At 33.3% G+C, this 12,479-nt stretch overlaps 2 protein-coding genes and 1 long non-coding RNA gene across 3 annotated transcripts; 2 read left to right on the top strand and 1 right to left on the bottom strand.

Moving 5' to 3' along the window:
• Positions 1 to 2,384: 2,384 nt before the first annotated feature.
• On the bottom strand, positions 2,385 to 5,520 carry LOC139872763 (uncharacterized). The gene is made up of 6 exons (XR_011767155.1): positions 4,934 to 5,520; positions 4,713 to 4,773; positions 4,383 to 4,557; positions 4,199 to 4,273; positions 3,071 to 3,237; positions 2,385 to 2,960 (listed from the first exon to the last, which is right to left on the bottom strand). It is a non-coding gene; the product is annotated as an uncharacterized lncRNA (long non-coding RNA).
• A 1,293-nt stretch (positions 5,521 to 6,813) lies between these two features.
• LOC139871211 (uncharacterized mitochondrial protein AtMg01250-like) lies at positions 6,814 to 7,185 on the top strand. The gene has a single exon (XM_071858945.1). It carries the CDS (start codon positions 6,814 to 6,816, stop codon positions 7,183 to 7,185), a length of 372 nt encoding a protein of 123 aa, XP_071715046.1.
• Positions 7,186 to 8,263: 1,078 nt separating this feature from the next.
• LOC139871209 (uncharacterized) lies at positions 8,264 to 8,770 on the top strand. Its single transcript, XM_071858944.1, has one exon. It carries the CDS (start codon positions 8,264 to 8,266, stop codon positions 8,768 to 8,770), a length of 507 nt encoding a protein of 168 aa, XP_071715045.1.
• The last annotated feature ends 3,709 nt before the right edge of the window (positions 8,771 to 12,479 follow it).

The raw sequence follows: 12,479 nt of genomic DNA, 5'->3' as shown, positions 1-12,479 counted from the left end.
AGAGTTGCTGTTTGTAATATCGCGACTAAACAAAGTTACCCAGTGACACTTGTTATTCATGTCGTTGAATCATTATTATGTAACCAAAGACCAGAGGTCAAATGATTAGAGACGTTACTCTCAATAGATCTATTCACAATAATTAAGTTTGCATCTTATACCTCAGCAATTAACGATATTACGGCAGGAATTTAGCATGACAAAGCACGTATATAGCATAAAAGTTTGATTACTTGTGTCTAAACGTAAAACAGTTATAAAAGTTGCGCATGTATTCTCAGCCCAAAAATATATACAAAAAGGGAACAAATGAAACTCACCTTAAAATAGCACAACAAAGATTTTACTAGGAAGTAGCTGTAATTGAAGTAGACCGAAAATCTCAACCTAGAGATAGAATGTACGATCAGATGTTATCTAATAGATATAAGTATAGTAACTATACTAATGATAATGGTTTTCTAAAAGAAATTCCATTTTTGGAAAGGTTACTATCTATGGAAAGTTCCCACTTTTAGTACCTTTCCAATTATAGAAAGTTCGGGTTATAATCTTTAACAAGACGTTGTACGACTATCTCAAATTTCATTACTATCATACAAGTCACTTGAATGATCAGTTGTTACCGGGCGCCCAGGATTCTTGACCAGAATCTATGTCATGGCATTCGAAATCCACAAGCATTTCCCATAAGGCAACAAGGACCACCTTAGGCCATATGTAGCGGTGAGGTTCATATATAGTGCACGTTATCTTGATTATAACCTTCACATATTATAGGTGTATAAACTTTTATTACATAGTTAAGTTAATTATATATATATATATATATATATATATATATATATATATATATATATATATATATATATATATATATATATATATATATATTTTTACTATTAGTATTACATAATTATTAATAGTTTTATAATTATATACGCATTATTATTCAAGCTATAATTACTATATTGACTTAGATTAATTTAATATTTATAATATACTAATTACTAACATATACAATATATAACATAATTGGTTATACTATTTGTTATTTAATTTACAAGATACTTAATAATATAGTACTTTATTAAACCAATATTATCCATAATATACCTAAATAATTAATTAAATAGCTAATAATCATATACATAATTTTTATAGTCTTAGTTAATTATAAAAATCAGTAGAAAAATTTAAGAAAGTATTTTATTAAAATTTTGTATTTATATTTTTTTTATTCTTAATTTAATCACAAAACAAGCTTAATTCTACATAAAATACCAAATAAACATAAATAATTATTTTTAAAATTTTTATAAGTTTCTGACAGTTAAATAACCTGTAGAAAAATATTTATAAAAATATTTCTTTATTTTTACAATTATTTTCTTATTTAACTCCTGTTTACATAATAAGTGTTTAATTATGTAATAATTATTAATTCGACCTATAAATTAATTTTTATAATTTTCTCAGACCTAGAAAAAGTTTATGAAACCATAAAAATTATTTATTTATTTTTATTTACTGTGTATATTTTTATTACTAATTTTATATGGTTTTCGTGTTTAATTAGTATTTAATTCGTAATTAACTACAAATAATATTCCAAAACTTATCATAATTATTTTTATAAGTACTACTACTGTTCTAAATAATTTATAAACAAATACTACTGATGTGAATATTTATTAACAATTTAAAATAACAATTGGGTAAAAATACAAGAAATAAATAAAATGAATAAAAATAAATAAGAAAATGAAAAGGAAATATTACCTCTAAGAGTTCTTCAAGTTTTTAGAGGGGATTTTGGTGTAATTTGTGAATGAGAAACTAGAAGTCTAGAAATGTTTATATAGTGCAAGTATTAGAGTGTTAGTCAACATAAAGATGTTCTAATTTATGATTTATAATTCTTTTAGTCAACAATATATATATATATATATATATATATATATTATTTTTAGTCAACATAAGGATGTATTTGTTTAAGATTCTTTAGTCTCATTATTATTATTATTATTATTATTATTATTATTATTATTATTATTATTATTATTATATTTTTTTTTACATTTACTACATGATAAGTATTATTTTCTTTTTACTAATTCATGGCTTGTATTTATTTTTTATTTAGTTCCCAATTGTTTTATTATTTATATAAATGTCACTTTTTATTTATTACTTATAGATTAATAGTTATAGTATTACAGAAATGCATAATTATTTACGAATAATTGTTCGTGAGTCGTCGGAACTAGTCGAAGTTAGGTTTAAATTTAGTCGAAAATTTCCGGGTTATCACATACACATCATGTATCACCCATCATCAGCAACGTCCAACAAATAAACTCGTATGAATAACCTTATTTTGATGAGCATGGTGACTAAAACCCATCACCAATTGTGGAATATTATAAAAAGGCTGCATCAATGGTTGACTATCCATATGCATTTGAGCTGCTAATGTAGCTTGATTGTGGATCTTCCAAAACCGTTCCTTCTGCATATTAGTTAAAAGTAAGTTAATATTAAAATAATTTCATTCCATACATATTCTAAAGAAATACATATCCAATATAAAATAACAAGCATATGGCCAGCCGCGCGCCGACCATTTAAACAATGTGTACAACTATTGTTTACTAAAGCATTCTAAATAGTTAATTATTATATGGAGGTAGTATAGCAGTCCTTTACATATTGTTGTAGCTTTGAAGAACGGTATTCTGTTGCAAAAATAAAGGTTACACATAGACATTCTACAAAAACATTATATATTGTCCAGGAGCAAATCTTTTAAGCACGGAAAATTATACGTTCAGTTGTCCGTTGAACATTGTTCGACTCCTTTAAGTTGTGCAAACTGTTGAGCTTATGCAGGATCTTGTATGAATTAATCTTGAGGATTGTTAGGTTACCTGGTATGGTGGTTTCCGTGGTGGTTATGACTGCAATATGAATGCATTGATCATAAGACGCAGTTGCCGTAATACTATGAGCGTGCCCAAAATAATATTAATCAAGACGAAAATCAATAAATAGTATAAGATAGGCTGACCATATATACAACTGTATTAGCATATTCAGATAGTGCTTTGAACATTTTCAGTTGGTGTGCATATGAATACAATGAGTTTGTAGGGAAATAGCCACTTGTAACTTCTCTAAACTCCTAGCATTTTAATCCTGACGTTTGTCATCACATGCCGTTTTAACAACATAGAACTGCCAAGTCAGAAAAGAGAAAATCATCATCAGTTATAATCCGAGCAAATACTTCAATATTTGAAAACACTATTGAATCCCAACCTATTCACGTTAATCAAAGCATACGAAGAAAATATTGTAAACAGAGCCATACCAAACTATTTCATAAACTACTAAAGTACTACCTAAACGATTGTAAACAGCCGTTAACACGTATTAAACAATAAAATCAAAAACTACTTCCTAAACATTCTTATACTATTATCCTAAACTGGATAGCACAAAGAACACGTACCAAACAATACATTTAAACACTGCCAATTAAACATTTGGGGAACTCTGTTTTCTACTAATATGTTGAGGTAAATTTGTTGATTTCTTTATAGACAATGATTTAAAAGGTATGTTGTGTCTACAGTTATGAGGAAGTTTCTTTAATTTGAACATATTTGTACATACATATACGGATGAAGTTACCACAACCTAAGATTGAAAGCTGGAAAAAACAAAACGAAAAAAATAAAGATGAAGGTACGCATCATGGTAACCAAAATAATAAAAACGATTAAGCAAAAAATGATAAACTAATACTTGCTGAACAACTTGATAAAAATTCGTTGCAATCACCTGCGAAAACATTGAAAAACCAAGAAACGTGAATTTACATAAAACATAAAACAACATAGAAAAGCAATAATAAAAAATTATAACAAAGACGTTTCGCACATCATCAACAACAATGGAGCATCACCCCAAAAAGGAAGAAACTGTAACAAAAACTCCAACCATAAGAAAGCATCAACTAACAAATCGGACAATTATACAATGAAAATATAAATTAGTAACGACAAAATGACACTATAAATTATCAACAAATTCTTTCACCTAATATTTTTTTTTTTTTTTTTTTTTTTTGCCTGAACCAACACTATAAATTATTAAGGACAAAATGATAAGTCATATAAGAATTAAATCTAACCTCGAGATCAGGATGCTGCTTTACGTTATCGAAATATCGATAACGATCAGAAGCTGCTGCTAGTGCAGCTCTCTCCTAGAGTATTTAAATTTAAATATTTATTAGATCAACAGTGATTAACGATGATCGTAAGTCAATTTTAATATATAAATAAAAAATCAAATAGAAAGTAAGAGGAGTATACTTCTTGTTCTCAGTTGAGCTCTTGTGCAGATTTGGCCCATCGAATTTTAGGGCAATAATAGGGCAGAACATAAAAGTCGGATGTTTCAGAAATCATATCACTTTTTTGTTTCAAGCATTTCATCGAGCACCTTTCACGCCTCACAAAAATCACCATTTGGCTCAAATTTTCGGACCTAAAGGCATTCCAAATAAAGAGTGTAAGCAGCTTAATATTGAAATTGAAATTACTAAGAGTAAAAGTAAAACAGTTTACATAAAAAGCACATGTCTAAAAATAATTTCAGATCAAAAATTAAAGAATAACAAATTACCCACGCCATGAACTGACCTTGTGGAGCCACAATTCGTTGCAACCTTTCCAAGAGTCGACATATATTTTGAGGTGCCTACTGTGTCAAACCCAAAACAAAAGAAAATAAAAAACCTTAATTGTCAAGTACCACTAACAATAACAAATAATGATAACATAAAAATTAAAAACATAAGTTTTTTATGTTTCGAAAATCCTAACCATAAACGCAACTTAAGGAAAAATCATACAAACCTAACCTTCAAACTGGCGATGGAGGATGAAAGAAAGCTTTAGATGTAAACAGCGGCGGCTGGTGGGGCGCCGCGACGGGGTCTAACGGTCGGTGCGAAACTCGGTCGATGGTGGATGTCTGCGGAAGGTAAGCGATGGTGGTGACGGAAGAAGCTTCTGGGCTTTGATGGAAGTACGGAGTATATAAAAAGGGAGGTGTGATGGAAGGAGATAAATTTGGGTGGGTGAGAAATTTGATAGCAAAAGAGAAACCGACATTCATAGCTTCTCAAGAAACAAGACTAAAATTAGTTGATGTTAATTGGGTGCAAAGGTTATGGGGGCCTCGAATTGTGATTTCATTCAAAAAGAAAGAGTAGGTTTAGCAGGTGGTCAATTGATTATTTGGAACACCGAGTGTTATGAGGCAATTGATTCTACTTTTAAGGATGGATTGTTAGGAATCAAAGGGGTGTGGAAAGTCTCGAATACTTGTATGAACTTTATAAATATTCACGGTCCACATGAAGACGCGGGTAAAGCTCGATTATGGGATGATTTGACTAAATTGGTGAATGATAGTTGCGTGGATTTTGGGTGGGGATTTTAATGAGGTTAGAGATGAAGCAGATAGACTCAATTGTGAATTTATTGAATATAGGGCGAGAAGGTTCATTGATTTTATTTCTAGCAATAGGTTGATAGAGATTCCATTAGGGGGTAGGAATTTTACTAGGATAAGTGATGATGGTTTGAAGTTTAGTAAAATTGATCGTTTTCTTGTGACCGAGAAATTTTTTGACCTATGGAAAGACATTTCGGCCGTGGCATTAGAAAGAAAGTTCTCGGATCATTGTCCGATAATGTTGAAAGATGATGAAAAAAAATTTGGTCCAAAAGCATTTAGAGTTTTTGATGCTTGGTTTGAAGAAGAGGGGGTAGATGAGGTAATTCTTAATTCATGGGCACTCTCGGTGCCTAATATCAACCGGAAAGATTGTATGTTCCGGAATAAGCTAAAAAATGTTAAAATGGCACTAAAAGAGTGGAGTATAAACAAGTTTGGTGGGTTAGATGGGGAAATCGAAGTGCTGAAAACTTTGGTCTTAAATTATGAGTTGAAAGCCGAGAATAATTTGTTAAATGACGAGGAAAGAATAGATTGGTTAGAGTATAGGAAAAAGTGGGTAGACAAAGAGAGGGTGAAAACGAGTATGTTGAAGCAAAAAGCGCGAGTTAAATGGATTTTAGAAGGTGATGAGAATTCAAAGTATTTTCATTCGATAATCAACCGGAGGAATAATATAAGCAATATGAGGGGATTGACAATTGATGGAGTTTGGAATGATTCGCCTAATGAAATTAAAGGTGAAATTTTCAAACATTTTAAGCATATCTTTAAGGAGGTGGATGTCCAAAGGCCGAGTATGGAGGATCTTACATATCCATGTTTAACCCCGGACAAAGTAACGAGTCTTGAAGCCCCCTTTGATGAGAAGGAAATTAAAGATGCGGTTTTTGAATGTGGTAGTACTAAAGCTCCCGGGCCCGATGGATTCAACATGCGTTTCTACAAAAAATATTGGGATACCATAAAAGGTGATCTTATTAGTGCGATTACATGGTTTTGAGAAGCGGGTGAATTTTCTCGGGGATGTAATGCTTCTTTTGTGACCTTAATTCCAAAGAAAACTGACCCGTACGACCTTGGTGACTACCGACCGATAAGCTTAATTGGGAGTTTCTACAAGGTTATTGCAAAAATTCTATCGAATAGACTTAAGAGAATAATTCCTCATGTTGTTAGTTCGGAACAAAGTGCATTCATAAAAGGTAGTATATTCTTGATGGGGTTTTGATCGTTAATGAGAGCATTGATTATCTTAGAGCTTCAAAGAAAAAAGGAATGCTTTTTAAAGTCGATTTTGAGAAAGCTTTCGATTGCTTAAATTGGAATTTTTTGATGGAAGTTATGGAGAGTATGGGGTTTGGTGCTAAGTGGAGGAATTGGATATTTGCATGCCTTAAATCCGCATCCGTCTCAATATTAGTAAATGGGTCACCTACTAGTGAGTTTACTCTCAAAAGAGGAATTCGGCAAGGAGACCCTCTTTCACCTTTTCTTTTCATCATAGCCGCGGAAGGGCTCAATATCCTTACAAACGCGGCAACCGAAAAGGGCCTCTTTAAAGGGGTGGAAATTGGAGAAGACAAAGTGAAAATATCGCATCTCCAATATGCGGATGATACCATCTTTCTAGGTGAATGGAATGTTTAAAATATCCATAACTTACAAAATCTTTTAAAGTGCTTCGAGTTAGCTTCGGGTTTGAAAGTAAACTATCAAAAAAGTTGTTTTTACGGAATTGGGTTGAAGATGGAGGAGATGAATCTTTTTGCTAGTCATTTGGGGTGCCAAGTCGGATCTTTCCCCTTCACTTATCTTGGCCTCCCAATAGGTGCGAAAATGTCTAAGGCGAATAGTTGGAACCCGGTTATTGATAAGATAAAGTCAAAATTGTCTAGTTGGAAAATGCGTTCGATGTCTTTTGGAGGGAGAGTAGTCCTAATCAAGTCGGTCCTAAAGAGCCTTCCATTGTATTACTTCTCTCTCTACTGTGCCCCGTCTAATGTGCTAAAACTACTTGAGAGTGTGAGACGAGTGTTTTTTTGGGGTGGGTCGGAATTAAACTCAAAAATTCCATGGGTCAAATGGGAAAAGGTTGTGAGTTCTTATGAAAGGGGGGGGATTAAATATTGGGCTTTTAAATAGTAAAAATCTTTCTTTATTGAGAAAGTGGTGGTGGAGGTTTTATACCGAAACCGGGTCACTTTGGGTCAAAATAATTCGCAGTATATATGGTCATTGTGGTGGATTGGAATTAGGGAGTGAAGAAATTTGCTCCTTAAAACCTTCCACTTGGAAGTCTATTTTGTTAGCAGGTTCGAAGATTCAAGAAACTGGGATAGATTTCAAAAATGCTTTCAAGAAACAAGTCAGCAGCAGGTCGGCAGATTCCTTCTGGAACTCGTTGTGGTTATCCAGGTCATGCCTTAAATCCAGATTCCCACGGCTATACAGGTTGGAGCAAGACAGAAACGCAAGCATTGGTGATCGTGTTACAGTGTACGATTCGGGAGCAATTTTAACAGAAAATTGGAGCCGCATCCCGTCTGGAAGAACAGCTTCAGAAAGGGACGAGCTATGCAGATTAATAGCAGAGTGCAATTTCAGTTCCGATGGGTGTGATACGTGCTCCTGGATCATCGCACCTAACGGTATTTTCACTGTTCGTTTTCTATCCCTTATTATCGATAATCATATAATTGCGGAAGACTCAAATAATTGTTAAACAATGAGGAATAATTTAGTTCCAAAAAAGTTACAGATTTTTGCTTGGCGGGCTAGTCAAAAAAGACTTCCCGCCTTGACCGAACTTGACAAGAGGGGGATAGATTTGAATAGTGTTAGATGCTTGTTATGTGATGATGATCTAGAAACAGTGGAACACTCCTTGATTTTTTGTAAAAGTGCAATGGATGTTTGGGATCGAGTTTATTCATGGTGGGGTCTTGGTAATATGGCAAATCTTAGCATTGGAGAATTATTACGGGGAAGAGGTCCTACGTCTTCAACGGCTTTCGGCAAGAAAATATGGCAAGCGGTGGAATGGGTGTGTGCATACCTAATTTGGAGAAACCGGAATGAGAAAGTTTATCGTGAAAAAAGTTGGAATCCTCCGGTAGCTTTGAATGAAATACAAGTAAAGGCTTTTGAGTGGATTTCTATACGGTCGAAAAAAAGGAAGATAGATTGGCATACATGGATCAACAATCCGAACTTTTATTTTAATGTAATGTAATTTGTTTAGTGCGTTTTCGGTTTGCCATTCTCGCAAACCTTGTCGTGTATCTTGTATTGGGCATTCTCTCTGCTCGTTGTATTATTTGGTTGTGTTGGTGTTTTATAAATTTTTTGCTTGCTTTTCAAAAAAAAAAAAAAAAGGGAGGTGTGATGAGGAAGCTTATGGGGTTTGATGGAAGTATACGGAGTATGTAAGAAGGGAGGTGGGAGAATACCAAAATGCCCTTTAGTAATAAAAAAATAGAGTGAATAGTAAAAATATAGTTTCTATTGAATATATTTATATTTATAATTATAATTATAATGTAACTTACATATAAAGTCTCAGTTGACCCATTTAAGATATTGATTGTCGGATGGTTGTCTAGATGGATCAACAATTATGCTCACAGCTATGGGCTGAAAGTACCTCGAATGATCGTGTAACGATCCGTCAAAATCATCATTGACGGCGCCGTTAACTTAGGTCCCGTTACGTGGTCATAGTCCCTAAATGAGACGTATTTGACCAAAATTATGTCGCATTCATTTGAAACGTGTAGGACTTGCAAAGTTTTAAGTTTACCAAACGATTCAACTACAAGTTTAAGTTTACAAAAGTTATAAAGTATAAATGAAATAATTTACGACATAATATAAGTTGAAAATCACGGATGCTATCAATAGCGTATGCATGTATGCTTGACCCCAAGCAAGAAATCAAAGTGTACGCGGAAGCATGCATCAAGTAGCCAATCAAGAACCTGAGAAACATATAGAAAACTGTCAACGAAAAACGTTGGTGAAATCATAGGTGTAATTGTAAATGTTGTCAATACAAAAGCAATTGATAAAGTAAGTATAACAGCGTGTATTCTCATCCCTGAAAACATGTAAAAAGCGGGACTGTAGACTCACCTTAGAATAAGCTTGGATGACTGACAAAAACTTGTACGGTTTACAGCTGAATAAAGCAACCTAAGTATACGTATATAGGTTGGTCAATATATGTAAGGGTGGTTTCATAGTATACGTTGTCTTATTGCTCGACTCGACGCGTTTCAAAGTAAAAGTCAACATATAGTCAAGTAATTCATGCAAGTCAAACAAAGTCAACCGAAGTCAAACCAGAAGTCAAACTTGGTCAATGTGGTCAACTAAAGTCAACATCAGTAGGTTCATGTCAAATGTTGGTCAAAATATCAAACCTAAGTCAAAAAATACGTTTCAGGTCATGAATAATCATTTTCACAATTTCAGTTTATCGTTGTGCACAAAGTTCATGAACACGTAGCATACTTAGCACATTATCTCAAAGCACAAAATTCAAGTAAACATAGAAAACTCCAGATCATAAATATACTTAAAATCAATTCCAAAAAGTCTGGCCAGTGTCTCATACAATAATTAAAAGTCAGGAATCAGAAGGGATACATTTGGGGTTTGCACAGTCAGTTTCTAACCGGGCACTGATATCGTTTTGACTATAACCGGAGTTAGGAACATGAAGTTGATACATAACCAGTGGATATAGTTCAAAGACAAGTCATAGTAACACATATCAAAAATCTAGCAACTTTTGTTTAGCCAATTTGTACAGTTTATTCGTTCAAGTTGAATATTCAGTTTTCAGCTCAAATCAGAATTTACATAAAGTATGGCTCTATTGTGCCCATTGCACAAGGTTTCAGAGATTGACATAAACTAACAATAAGTCACATATCATGTTAAGTTTCATTTTCCAGAAGCATACATTCTCATGCAATAAACACAATCCACAGAGTACAAAACAGTGAGCAAGTTACAGATTGGATTCCCATTTAGTTAGTCACATTCGCACGCGATTATCCGAAGATCTAGATACAATTAACCTATGATATCTACATGAAAGATGAAGTAATTTTTGTCTAAATTTCAAATATGCAAAGATTTAATCACAGAAGTTAACACATTTTATCATACAAGGTTATTTTCATGCAAGTGCTGTATAAAGCTACTTTTACACTAATTCAAGCATATCTCGGGCTATACATAAGCAAACGACATGATATCCTAGTCTAAATTGAGTGTTTTTAAATTATATTTCTTGTGGTATAGAGTGTTTTTAAATTATATTTCTAGTGGTATAAGTTTCATATGCCAATTCGTTGTCTATCAATACCAGATTTCTGATCAAGCAATAAAAACACAACGATAATTCAAATTGACATAACTTAATCATACGGAAACGAAATCAAGTGAATCCAAAGCCTAAACTCAATAGTTTTTTGTAAGGAATCTGAATATAACATAATAATCAACATTTGAAAAACTTAATTTTACTGATCAAATAAAAACAAATTCATTTTTAAACCCTAGCGCATCAAACAATCAAAATAACGGTAACAATTAACACGTACGCGTATAGACTTGAGCAATTGACAACATAACTATGAAACTCTATTAAAAATCAGATTTTTAGGATTAGGGTTTAGCTAAATATACCTTAGATCGCTAAAAGAATTATACCAACGCGTAGAGGAGATCGAGAATTGCAACGTTTGTTCTTGAGGTTTGATCAAAAATTGAAAATTGAATGTGTGTGTGTGGGTGATGGTCGACGGCCAGGAGGGAGAGGGAGGGATCGACTGGTACAGTTTATTTGTGAGGGTTTTATCTAATTTTAGGTTAATACTTCTATTTATACTAACCCTAGTTTTCCTAAATTGAACATAAGTCCCTCAAGTAGTAAAAATTAAACATAAAAGGGGTGGGGAGGGGGTTTCGGCCGAATGGGCTCCATGGGGTACTCCCGGGCTCGTGTTTTGCAATTCCGTGCAATCGTGGTCCGTTTTAAGTGTCGTTTAGTCGTACCGAAGGCCCAGAACGCTAACCCGATCGTTAAAAGCCACCAATCGTTTAATTTATTAAAAACCCAATAAATTAAATATTTTAAAAAGTTAATAATCAATAAAATTAATTATTAAAATAAACCCGAGCGTTTCGTTGCTAAAAAGGTAGTTATCAAAATCGTATCGTTTTTATCGTATTTCATTATCCTAAATATTTATTTGAATTAATATCCACCCATATTAATTATTATAACCCTCCAAAGATCAAGTACGCATTTATTACACGTAAACGCATAAAAGTTAAATAATCGCCGTTAAATAAACTAACAGAAGGTTAACGGAAGTAACGGAAAAAGCAGGGTTGTTACATTACCCACCTGTTATTAAAAATTTCGTCCCGAAATTTTAGTGATCGTCCTCTGAAGTAGTTTCCTCAGGAAACAGTTGCGGGTATTTCAGCCTCATTTGGTCTTCACGCTCCCACGTGAACTCTGGTCCTCTTCTAGCGTTCCACCAAACTTTAACGATAGGAATTCTGCTTTGTTTTAATTGTTTGACCTCACGGCCCAAAATTTCGACAGGTTCCTCATTGAAACGAAGTTTGTCATCGATACGTAGTTCCTCTAAAGGAATAATCAAATTCTCCTCTGCTAGGCACTTCTTTAGATTGGATACATGAAAAACGTCGTGTATACCGCTGAGAGCTTGTGGTAGTTCCAACCTGTAAGCTACCGGTCCAACTCTTTCAGTTATCTCAAACGGTCCAACATATCTAGGACTCAGTTTACCTCGTTTCCCAAATCGTACAACACCCTTCCAAGGTGATACTTTAAGCATAACTTTGTCACCAACTTGGGATTCTATGTCCTTCTGTCTAACATCGACGTAACTCTTTTG

The sequence above is a fragment of the Rutidosis leptorrhynchoides genome, chromosome 10, assembly GCF_046630445.1.
Source record: "Rutidosis leptorrhynchoides isolate AG116_Rl617_1_P2 chromosome 10, CSIRO_AGI_Rlap_v1, whole genome shotgun sequence".
NCBI lineage: Eukaryota > Viridiplantae > Streptophyta > Magnoliopsida > Asterales > Asteraceae > Rutidosis > Rutidosis leptorrhynchoides.
The sequence above is the reverse complement of the archived record's forward strand: the minus strand, read 5'-3'. Positions and strand labels throughout refer to the sequence as shown.